This window comes from Strigops habroptila, chromosome 5 (genome assembly GCF_004027225.2).
Source record: "Strigops habroptila isolate Jane chromosome 5, bStrHab1.2.pri, whole genome shotgun sequence".
In the NCBI taxonomy this organism is placed as follows: Eukaryota; Metazoa; Chordata; class Aves; order Psittaciformes; family Psittacidae; genus Strigops; species Strigops habroptila.
Window position 1 is genome coordinate 67015601 of NC_044281.2, and position 12513 is coordinate 67028113.

The 12513-nt window shown below is 44.6% G+C and overlaps 1 protein-coding gene across 2 annotated transcripts in view; it reads left to right on the forward strand.

Annotated features, from left to right (window-relative positions):
- The window catches only part of ENTPD1 (ectonucleoside triphosphate diphosphohydrolase 1), a 35038-nt gene that overhangs the window by 14739 nt on the left and 7786 nt on the right, over positions 1–12513 (forward strand). For both annotated transcript variants that reach the window (XR_003991637.1, XM_030487922.1), the window contains exons 2-5: positions 9257–9390; positions 9794–9911; positions 11159–11309; positions 12174–12333. Coding sequence is in view for 1 of the 2 variants with exons in the window: in XM_030487922.1 (XP_030343782.1) it covers positions 9257–9390; positions 9794–9911; positions 11159–11309; positions 12174–12333 (563 nt within the window). In the remaining variant the exon portion in view is untranslated. The remainder of the gene's footprint in view (positions 1–9256; positions 9391–9793; positions 9912–11158; positions 11310–12173; positions 12334–12513) is intronic.

The window sequence follows — 12513 nt, forward strand, 5'->3', positions numbered from 1 at the left end:
GGTGGATTTTAGTGAATGACGGTAATTCCTCAAAACCAAGAGTGACCATCTCATAATTTGCAATACATTGCTTACAGCACAAGAGAAATGTGTATTGGCCCAAATCTTGACGGAGAAAGAAACATTGCTATGAGAGTTATGAATTATTATACAAATAATGCGCACTTATTCTGTGTCAACAAATAAGATCTAGTAGCTTTTAAAAGAAGTCATTGCTCAAATTCAAAAACACTTGAACTGAATCAGAGGAATATTTAAAATAGCCAAATAAGAATGTTAATCGGAAGCAGTCTATTCACTTGTTCTATTCCCCAAAGCCTTAATCCAACAGTTGAAAGTTATGCTAATTTGAAAAAGAACAACATCTCTAAAAGATGCATATTTAGGGGAGGAGAAAGGAAGCTGCAATTAATGCAAAAGTAAAGTTGGAAAGTGTAGAAGATGGCGAAAATAAGCATAAGGAAAAAATCATGGCCAGAGATTTAAAAGCAGCAAAGAAGCGTTTAAGGATATTGAGCACAAAAGGAAGCCTAGCAGCATCACTGGCGCATTGCAAGTCAGCATATTAGAACTATCAATAATAACAACACTGAAAAGGTGTCAGTGCTTGATGCTTCTTTTTTTCCCCAGAAACTAACACAAATGTCTTCATATCAGCAGGTATATTCAAGCAATAACTTAGGTGATCAGCTGGGGGGGAGGAGGCATCTTGAACTCACTGGATATTTTCTGATGAAACTTCAAGCTTTGTAGGTAATGGCAGTAAATCTTCTCCAGTTGAAACAGATCTTTGATGGGCTGGTAGCAAATAAATACCAGAAGTTGCCTGGCAGAAGACTGATGTAACTGCTAACAGTTGTTTCTTCTAACCTGACAACCTCTTTATGTCTGAATCCTAAAGAAATGAGTACAAATAGGGTACAGGCTTTAGAAGCCCAGTAAACAACATAAATGTGAAAATTAACTGTCTAAAGATCATTGTGTCAGCAGTACCCTGTCACTTGTTGATTGTATTTAAGAATATTGAGTATCTTGATCTGACTGCTGGAATGAAAGCCAGAAGAATATCTTCCTATAGAGGGACTATTTAATGAACAGGCATTGGGAAAGCTTTGATGGCTTGTATAAGAGCAGGCTGTGTGTAACAGGGAGAGTGGCTGTGATGTGGGGATGGAGGCAATATGAGTGCCTTGCAGAGCAGCCAGGGAGGCTGAGCAGCGCAGCCAGCACTGCCGGGTGCCGTGGGAAGGTCTCTGACAGTGGATTCCGCTTTGTGCAGAGGGTGAATGGGGGATTTGTTGGTGGGGCAGCCTGGGTCACAGGGGCTCCTGCCCGGAGCCCCCCCGGACATCACCCCTCCAGCAGTAAACCTGCACCACAGGGCCGGTGTAAGTGGGGCGCTGGCACTGCCCCGAGAATAAAGCCCCTCTGTGCCGCTGCCGGCTGTGCAGGCGGCTGCGGAAGTGGGAGAAGTGGACTGTGTGCTCTCCCCAATCCTTTATGTCCATCTCTTGCTGTTGCTGCTGCTCAGCTTCTGCACCCGCTCTCCAGGATTGCCATGTGCTTTTCTTTCTTTCAGGAAAACAGGGTGCCTCCAATGGGCCTTGCGCAATTTCCCAGGGTCATATCCCAGGCACAACTCTAAATGCAGCGAAAGAATGAGGCATTCCTACCCCAAGCAATGTTGTACATATGGATAGCATAGAGCAGGCTGAATTATGTCTGAATGCAGCCTCAAGCTTTGATGGGGGAAGGAGGGAATAGATTTATTCAAATACATCTGTATCCCACGAGGAGAGCATATGCATTGCACTGGTCTTTGCTAACAGTATGGCTTATGAATGCATCACGCTTTTTGGCTAACTCCCTGCCTTCTGAATGGAGGAAACAGGGCTGGGAGAATATTCAGGGGCCACCCCTGCCCTGAGGCAGGATCAGCTACAACAGCACTGACAGACAGAGACTTCATTTGTCTGAAGACAGCTAACGTGTCTCCCTTGCTCTTCTCTTTGTAAATGAAACAACCCAATTCCTTCAATGTTTCCTCATAGGTCAAGTTTTCAGACTTCTGATCTTTCTTCTTGTTCTCTTCTGGAGCTTCTCCAAGTGATTTCCATCTTTCCTGAAATGCAGTGTCCAAAATTGGGCATAGAACTTCTTAGGAGTCTTTACCAGCATTAGATGGAGGGAAGGATGGCTGCAAACTGCTATAGCTGCAAGAATGTTTTCTCTGGAAGAGCTACTTAACTGATTGCTCACCATGCTGTCTTTGGGCAATGACTGTTTTGTAAATGTCATATTTGCTCTTGTCCTTACACAAGTGAGTTGGGTGTTTCTCCCAGGCTCTCCCCTGTTTACCAAATTTGTTTTGAATTCCCCTCCTATGTGTCAGTGTGGTTTTGTTCCCAACTTGGTATTAGCACAGATATGGGTGCACACTTTACTTCATCTTCCAGTTCACTAACACGTGTGTGTACACATAGTACAGACTAGTTCAAGCACTATGCCCACCTGCGTAGCCTAGACCTATAGGAGTCTGCTGGGGTTTGAGATATGTAGGGCTGTGTGATTTCAAAGTATCAAATGTCTCTGAAGGATGGCATCCAAAAAAACCATACTACATTGTTTGGATTATCAGTTTCACTGACATTTCAGTGTTTGTACTTCAACACTCATAAGTATTTAATCTGGAACACTTATAAGTATATAATCTGGGAAAACATAGTCCAGTAAATTTATATCCAATATATTTATAATTGTATGTAGCACCACAAGGAGGGCCAGAGATCACACCAGTATTTAGGCCATGATCTTTGCCAGATGAATGATTAAAACTTGGAGTAGAGCCTATTCCACATAACAGCTGTAAAAAGTGATGTAAAATCCTGATCTGGAGCTTGAATTCTAATTTCAACATTTTCAGTGTCTTGCCCTAGTATTTTGAAACAAAACCTCTTAAACCAAAGCAATTCACTTACTGTATATGCGCTTGTACCTATATAATAAGACAAACCTGAGCCTTTTGCCAGCCTAAGAAAAGACTTTTCCAAAACGTTGGCCTGAAACAGGTGATTTACATTTCTTTGCAGAAAAATCTTTCTAGGTATCTTGGAAAAGAGCATGTTTGAATAAAAAAGGCAGATGAAGAATGAGTAAGAAGTCAGATGGGGACAGAGAAAATTTCAGAAAAGGGCTGATAAATGGAGCAGCGTGGCTCTTCCACAGTGTGTTTATGGACTCAGGTGTTCGGTTGTGGTAGGTCTGAAGATAGAAGCACCTTTTAGGTAGCGTCCCTCAAACCCTGATGCAAGTTCAGCAACCTCACCCAGTTTGCAATTCAGCCTGAAAAGCTTAATGACTACCACAGTCTTATTTTGCCTCGGCAGGAGGATAATGTGTGTGTTCCCTGATCACCTTGAACAGCAGCACTGACTGCTCCCATCCCCTTTTGCTGCCATCACAGCCAGCAGAACTTAATAGACTTGAATTCCTGCAGTTAGCAAATGTGCACAGACTGCACTGCCAGAGCAATGGGCCTGTCTACCGGGCCTGGATGATGTTTGCCTACAAGGACCTCCTCTGATAGATGCTCCTGATGCCCAAGCAGCCCATGTGCCATGGAGCAGGTCACAGGTGCTGGATGCTGTCATGGTTTAAGCCCAGCTGGCAAGTAAGTACCACACAGCTGCTTGCTCACTCCCCCCACACACAGTGGGATGGGGAGGAGAATCAGAAAAAAGATAAAACCCCATGGCTTGAGATAAGAACAGTTTAATAATTGAAATAACAGTAAAATATGACAATAATATAATAATAATAGGAAATAGGGAGAGGAAGGAGTAACACTCCCCTCCCAAAAACCCCAAGTGATGCACAGTACAACTGCTCACCACCCACAGACCAATACCCAGCCCGACCCGAGCAGCGATCGGTCCATTCCAGGTAACTCCCCCCAGTTTATATACTGAGCATGACATTCTATGGCATAGAATACCCCTTTGGCTAGTTCAGGTCAGCACTCCTGGCTCTGCTTCCTCACATCTTTTTGTGCCCCTCCTCACTGGCAGACCATGAGAGACTGAAAAGTCATTGACTTGGAGTAAGCACTACTTAGCAACAACTAATGAGTGTGTTATCAACATTATTCTTATACTAAATCCAAAAGGCAGCACTCCACCAGCTGCTAGGAATAAAATTAACTCTATCCCAGCTGAAACCGGGATTGATGCATTGAGACTGCTGAGGGATTCAGGCACCATTCAACCATGGGCTCCTGTGCACTTTCATCTGGCAGGCAGGCAGGCAGGCAAGTTGTTGCTCCTTGCTTTAAAAATACAGTGGCATCTGACTCATTTCAATCCATACTGTTCCCATTTTCTCAGTCTTCAAGTATGCCTGTATCCCTTTGTGATGGGTCATAATTCAGCAGCTTCTCAGCACTGCGCTGTGTCTCTCTGAGATGTTTAGGTTCAGGAGCTCTGCAGACTATATTCCCATTTGATGGGCTACGTGATTGCATAGAATCATAGAATTGTTTAGGTTAGAAAACATCTTTAAGATCAGGTCCAGCTATTAACCCAGCACTGCCAAGTCCACCACTAAACCATGTCCCTGTGAGCATCCAGCAGCTCTCCCAGAAAGACTGGACATATGCTTAGGAACCAGTTATTGGAGAGACTCCCAACAGACTGCAGCAGCAACGTGGGCGATCCGCAGCAGAGGTAGCTGCCAGCTGATGGGCAGGATTCGTAAGACGCCGTCTTATTCTTTGTCGTCACTTCGAGCGTTGTGGGCAGCAGGCAGTGTGTCTTGGAACTCCCTTTGCTTACAGCATGTAGCAAGGCTAATTTAATTAAATGTGATTAAATGTGGGTTTGCTGGGATTACATAGCAGAGGTGCTGAGCTGACTTAGCGTTGCCCATGATGGTAGACAATCATGTGTCTGAGATTGTACAGGTCCCCACCTCACTTCACTTAGGCTGGGACAGTATTATCCCCTAGTGTAATGGGTACATTGCTGTGCAAGGCCAGTCTTATTGCAGATCTGGTCAGAATGCTTAAGAAAAATAAAAGCAGATTATTCTGTATGCAGAGAAGGGCTGCTGGACTGTTCAGGTAGATGGAGAAGTCTGGAAAGATGAAAATCCAAAAAGATCATTGCTTGTAAGTTGGTTAAGAGAATAAATTCTAGGAGGATTGAGGTTTGCAGATGTTTTGAGACAGAGGTGGAACAAAGACAGAGGGAATAGACTGGCAATAAATAAATTAAGGTTGGAAATGAGAATGTTTGCAGCCATACAGAGGTGTGCTGAGAGCAGAAAGGTGATGGTGGGAACTGTCTCTGTCAGTGTGGCACTTGTGCAGTGTAAGAGTGATGGCCTTGCAGTTCAGCCTTTTGTGATCCCTTCTGTAACAGGCTGAGTATGAGCATCCAAAGGAAAAAGCAAACATCAACTTTAGATAATGTGCTAAGCCAGAGCTTACAACGGTATTTGTATTTATTAGAGGTGACAGGTCACAGTGGGGTTACCTGAACTGAGCATGGCTTTGGACTGTGCACAGCATCTCTCCTTTTCTGCTTGACAATCCTAATTTCAGTCCTTAAATAGCCTTAGTCTCTCCTTATTGCATCTCTAAAAGCAGCTGGCTGCCTGATTCCTTTTAACGTTTGTTGCTAAGTCTCGTTTGGTGAGAAGGGAGTTGGGAGGTGGGTAGCCTTGGCTGTGAGTGACATCTCCTGGTGTGCAGAGCTGCCAGTGACTTAGCATGATGTTGGGTGGAGAGCAGTTTCCTATTTGTCTGGAAGACACTGGGGACAATCCTGCTTCCTTGCAGAGCTGCCTCCCATGCTGGTTTGGTCACAGAGAACGAAAGGGTTTCTGCAGCAAAACTGCGGTTAGCTGAAGTGGCTATCAGCGACATACTCAGTTGATAACTCAGAGACAGAAAGGGTATTAGATCTGTTTATGTTCTGGGACCTGCACCAATCACTGGATGGAACCAGTAGTAGACTCTACAGAAAAAAACAAAGACCAGAATTAGAAACAGACAGAGATGCCTGCGCAGCTGAGTTGTGCTCCAATATCTGGAGAGTATTTAATGCCTGCACAGCTGGGCAGGGCTCCGGCACCAGGCAGTCTGACCTTTGGGGTGGGGAAGAAGAAAAGCAGTGTCATTTCTATGCCTACTTCTTCCCTTATATGATGTCTTTATCATGACTTACAGCGGACAGTACGGGAGAAAGAGCAGAGATCTGTCTCTATTTGGTTCTGGCTGGGCACAAAGACAAAAGATCATGCCTGCTTAATCATTAGCTAAGGAAAAGAGATGCTAGTAGAAGAAAAGTTCTGGGGCCTGGCAATCAGAGGTGCTAGAGGGTCCACTACTGCACCACTTGGTGGAGACCGAGGAGTGTTTGCATGGCATTCAGCAACATGATGTGGGGCTCAAAGAAGCTGGAGAAGTTTAGGAAATAAGCTAATTCTTCAGCCACTTCAGAACTGCAATTGTGCCTAGAGCTGATGAACGAAACCGAGTGTGCAGAAAAGGGAACTTGTTCAGATACCTCACCTTTCTGAGCAAATGGCAGACGAGCTTTAATTACACTGACCTCTTTATCTAGATTTGCAATGTTGTGGTTTGGGGTTTTTTAAATAATTATTCAAGTCTGTACACTTCGAGTGCTATTTAGAAAGTTATTTGCTAGGCAACCTTCTGGATTATAATTTTGTACCTTTTCTTGTATGAAACATTTCAACAAAATGCTACTTGGTTAGTGTTAGAGATGGATGCTCTGGTATGGGATACAGCAACAAAATCATATATCTACAACCTCCAGAGTCCTGAAAAGTGCTCATGGTACCAAGCTAAAAGTCATGTTCAGGGTTAAGGAAATAATGTGCCTTGGAAAATATGACTAATCTCAGGTTGCAGGTGGGATGCAGATAATTATCATTATGTCTCTGCCTACAGACAAGGGATTTCTACAGCTGTGTATTAGGATGGTCCATTATAGTGAGAAAATTGTTCCTGCTTTGCTGCTAATGCTGCTAATTTCAGAGTGTGGCTGCTGAAAAGATACAGGACGCAAACCATACCCATCACAACAGGAAGTTTTAAAATCTTCTGATTTAAAAGCTCTGAGCTCTCTAGGCAAGATCTCAGAGTAAGGGTGGCAATAATTACATGGATGTGCTGTGCAACTGTCAGCAGCAGTTTCATGTCAAGCATGCTAGCTTCATATCCATACTGTGCAGCTCTCTTTATATTATAGCATCTGGTTTTAATTGTTTTTCTAGTGTTAAAATAATTTTTGTTCATCAGATGTGCTCAGTGCTATAACAACCTGAGCCAACTGCTTTCTCCAATAAGAGGAAACGTCTCCCAGCTCTGCTCATGCTCTGCTGTTTCTAATCACTTCAAACCCTGAGTGCTGCAGCCTTTTTGAATAAAGCTGTATAAAATGCATTCTTACCTCCTACTGTCTGGTATGTGCACTAGACTATTTTTTTAAGCTGCATTCTTGGAGGTACTGGCAAGCACGCTGTGCCTCTAACAGGCGCTCACAAAATGCGAGCACAACAAGCTTCTAAATTCCACAGTTAGCCTCAACAGATTTGCACATAAGCGCAGAGCTCCAGGTCAGCATTAGGTTTCCAATGGACCTGCTTGCATGGAGATCTTCAAAACAAGTTCTCTTGGTACTTTTAGGTTCCATTTTCTCTAGGTAGGTGGGAAGATGTTATTTGTTTACAGTCAAAGATTTCCAGGGTTGTGCTGCTTCTTTTCACTTTGGCTAACTGGATTCAGGGTTATTTCTAAGGTTGGGTAACACTTCGTATAGTTCTGGCACCTGGACCACCTTTCACGTGAAACCAGAGTGGTTAGAAAATGACCCTGTTCAGAACTTGAAAGCTTGTCATATATTCATGCATGACATGGGGTGCCAGGGTGGATTTGGAGCATTGACCCAGTATCACCTGAGGGCTGAAGAATGAGCTGTGGAACTTCAGTCCTAGCATGCAGATACAGAGCAGGTTTGGTCACCTTACTTTCTTGGAGCATGAAGATAGTTGATGTGGTCACCCGCACAGAAGTATTGCCATCCTGGGTGACCCATAATGTACTTCAAAACATCTCCCAGGGTATTTGTGTATAAGGAGAAGAGAAATTACTACTCGTGTGAGCAGTCAATCAGTGCTTTTGAGTATGGGTAGAAATAGATTTCACATCATAGTGGGAGCAGGTATGTCCCCTAGAGTGACAAAGCTATTTGTTAGTTCTAACAAGTGTGGAATTTACAGCTAGATTATAAATCTGGAAAATACTTTGCTGACACCCTTTCTAGAGCTTCATATTGTAAGATGGTATTTAATGAAACAATACCAAAACTGGCTGAGCCTAAGTTGTAAAGTGAAATTTCCACTATGGGATATGTGAAAGAGAATCCAAAGCAGGAAAATGTAAAAGACAGCATCATGCTAGCCACTAACAAATACAGGTATATGTTTATTGGTTCTGAAAACTCAAATGACATATTGGTTGTGAATGATTTCCATGAGCCATAAGTGGCTTTTCTTTACAGAATTCTACTGCTAACCATGTATTTTAAGCCACAAAAATCTTAACTTATTAGGTGGGTCATACCAAATATATCAGTAACAGTTAAGGAATCATTCTGGTCCGAGTTTTGCAAAGTGTGCTATTTTTAACCATATTATGCCAATTCTGCAAATACAAGCTATTTATAATTTACTGGCCTTGTGAGAAATGGCATCAAAAATCTCCATAGCTTTTTTAAATACCATGTGGAGCTCAGATCATATTTTTTATATAGCATTGCAAAGGTGCAATGCTATATAAAGGACAGCATTGCTTGAGCTGACTGCCACATTCTGAAATGTTAGTGTTACACTTCCTAAATGTATCACCAGTAGTGAGGATGTTGTAAATTGTTATGAACGTTGTAAAAAACTGAACCACAAAGTATACTAGGAGAAATGTCTCCTAGTAAAGGGGTTAAAGCTTTGGATTCCACAAAGTTATGCTTTTTATATATGGTATGCAGGAAGGACACCAGGGCTGAGCTCTGCCTCTAAGAAATCCCACATGAGGACATTGTGCAGGAAATGGGAGCAGGGATTGGGCAAGGCAGATGCTTCATAATAGAAAGGGACTGCAGAAATGTGCTTGAAGACCTTTGTGGTGTGAGGTAAGATGGGCTAGTGGGATACTAACATCATTTTTCTGCTCTAGTCACAGGTACCAAACCAAAGATGTCCTGGACAAGAAAGATTCTACTCCTCCTGGGATTCCTCTCTACTTTGGCTGTAATTGCTTTAATTGCTGTAGCAGTGACCCAAAACAAGCCACTTCCGAAGAATATTAAGGTATTATGAGCTGGGACTTTTACAGGAAAACAAGCCAAGCTGGGGGTTTTAGGTGTGCAGAGTGTGCTAGGATATGTTGCTCCCCTTGCTGGATCTGGCTAACATCTCTTTCTGGCTCCATGCACCTCCACATCTTATTTTACATCTTCATGGTAAAAACAGATATGGCTTCACAGGGGATCGTCTCCTAAGTAGTCAGCCCCAGTTTTGCTGCTTCTCTGCTCTTGTGTCCTTTGATGGAAACTTTGCACTGAAGCACTACTGAGATGAGTAATGACACACAGTAATGTTCCACAGCTGCCAGATAGGCTGTTTATTTCTGGTCCCCCCACATGTGGAGACCAGCACATGCTGTGTCTGGTTGGGTGCCTCAGGTGCAATGACAGCTCTGTTTTGCCCACAGTATGGGATTGTGCTGGATGCAGGGTCGTCCCACACTAACCTGTATGTGTACGAGTGGCCAGCAGAGAAGGAGAACGACACTGGGGTGGTGCAGCAGGTGGAGGTGTGTAAAGTCGAAGGTAAGAGGAAGAAAGGGACCTATGGAAGGGGCATGGGATGAAGAAGTGATAATGCAACCAAAGGGTGTGGGAGGAAAAGCCTGGAGGAAGAGGCCAATAGAGAAAACAGTGTTACATCTGTGAGGTAGTGTATATCCCACCACATCCCACAGGGAGCTGTGCCTGACCTTCCTGGAAGGAAAGCTGGATCTACTTTTTCCTTTGTTTTTAGGGTGCTTGGAAGTAAGTGATTATTGGAAAGAGCTAGAACTGAAGAATGTACTTAAATAAATAAAATGCCTGCATGCACCCTTGCTGAAGTGCCAATTAGTGTCAGGCAGTGAGAAGGGAGGGCATGGTTTGCTCTTTTCAAGGCTTCCGTGCAAGCTAGGCACTGTGCTTGTGGGCCAAGGTTGCTCAACTTATGCATGTCATTGTTTATTCTTTATTCTATTTAATTGCTATGTAGATATTGTATGGTTTAGAAAGGCATAACTGAAGCCCAAGGATGCGCATGACAAGGAACAGCATAGACCACCATAGATCAGTGCACTCTGAGTGGAGGAGAAGTGCTGTCAGAGCCTGCCTGGAGTCTTTTCAGGCCTGTCTGCACTGCAGGGGAGAGACATGCTGTTATTGAGCTGCTGCAATAGCCACTTGATGCTTGCAGCATGCCACACCACAAGCAGCATGCTGAGCATGCAGCAACCTAGAGCAAGTGCAGAGCAGGCTTCATTGCCGCCCATGCAGGCACTGGTCCTGGGGCAGTCCATTCACCAGGGGACACGTGGCAGGGAGGGACAATGAATTTTTCTTTGGGTTAGCATGAAGGGGATAGCTGCAAAACACTCAGTACTCTAACGTGAACATACAATGCACAAAACAAGTGACAGCATCTTCCCCTGGAGGACTCAGTGAAGTGAAGTGTCAGGGATTTTCAGGCACAGATCCAGGGTACACCCAGGCGGAAGCAGAGATGAGTCTGCAGATGTCCAGGACATATTAAGCAAATTGTCTGTCTCACTGCAGCCCTCATCACTACTTCATAGCCTGCTCCATGGAGAGCAGGATGACAGATGCTGGGTGTTGTGGCTGTCTGCATGCATCAGGCTTAGTTGGTGCTATAGGATTACTAAAACCTTAGAAATCAGGTGGCTGAATCTGATGTTGTTGCCTGTGATAGTGATACAGTTTAATGCAACTGCTCATGACAGCACTCTGGGGTTATGCTTGGAGTTTGAGCAATGATGTGTCCTTATCTCTTGCAGGCCCTGGGATCTCAGGTTACTCCCATGCCACAGAGAAGGCAGGTCCGTCTCTGGCACAGTGCCTACGACAAGCAGAAGATGTGATTCCTTCAAAGCAGCACCAAGAGACACCCGTCTACCTCGGAGCAACTGCTGGCATGAGGCTTCTCAGGTACTGCAGAGCTTGTCCCCTTCTCCTGCAGCACTGCACCTGGGACTGACAGGGGTGCTCAGTGGGGCCTCTTGGGCAAAGACCTTGGGCATGTTGCCAGCTCACACTGCCCAGATACCCTCTTCTGGTGGTGGCTTCTCTGAGCCCCAAGCCCTCCCAAGTAGGGCTCTTCCCCTGCTTGCCCAGCAGGTCCATTTCCACTCAGTCCAACTTTCCATCATCTCCAGCACCTATATACAGCACAGACACCAGGAGGGTACCAGTGCCCAGTCTGATGCTCAGGGGATGCTTGACGTTCCCCAAAGTCTGATATTAGGCCTGACCCAGGATTTTTGAGCCCATCCATGTTGCAGCTCCCCACATAACTTGACTCAGCCCGAGACTATCTGAGCTAAGGTAACTTTATAATCATATCTTCCTTTAATTCCAACTTGTGATTTTCATGGGAGTGCCTCAGGCCTCTTGCCTGGCTGAGACAGGGAGCTGATTTTACATATGTATTGCCTGGGAAATCTCTCTGGGGATGGATTTCTTCTGTAATGGTAATAGCAAAGAGTGAGAGGAATCTCCACAGTGCAATCCCTTCAGGGCACGTGCTCCAGGAGAACAAGAGAGCTCTAGTCTTTGCTCCAGGTACCACTCTCCGCTGCAGGATCTGTAAGTGTCAGAGCTGGTTGCAGCTGTGATGGCAAGGTGTGACAGAGAGGGACGTGGACAGTTAGAGCTGGATGTACGCATATGAATGACTATTCTGTTACAATTAATACTTGGTGGGGAGTTGCAGCCTGCATACTCAGAATAAAGCCCATTGGCTGCAAAGAGCTGTCAGCCAGAGTCACTCCATCCTTTCTTCCATTCATCCAGCTTGGAGAATAAAAATGCAGCTGACAAAGTCTTATCCTCAGTAGAGAAGACACTACGCTCAGCTCCCTTCAACTTCCAGGGTGCCAGAATTATCAGTGGTCAGGAAGAAGGAGCCTATGGATGGATCACCATTAACTACCTGCTGGGCAATTTCAAGCAGGTACTGTATCAACAGCAAGTCCATAATTGAATCATTGCCTTGCAGCACTTCGTAAATTGTGCCTTGCAAGGGGGTGTCGCAGGCACTGTCTTCCCCTGTAAGCGTTTACCAGAGATCAGGAAGCTGCACATCTTGCTTCAGCAATTACTGTGAGTACATCCTGATACTTACTGGTATCAG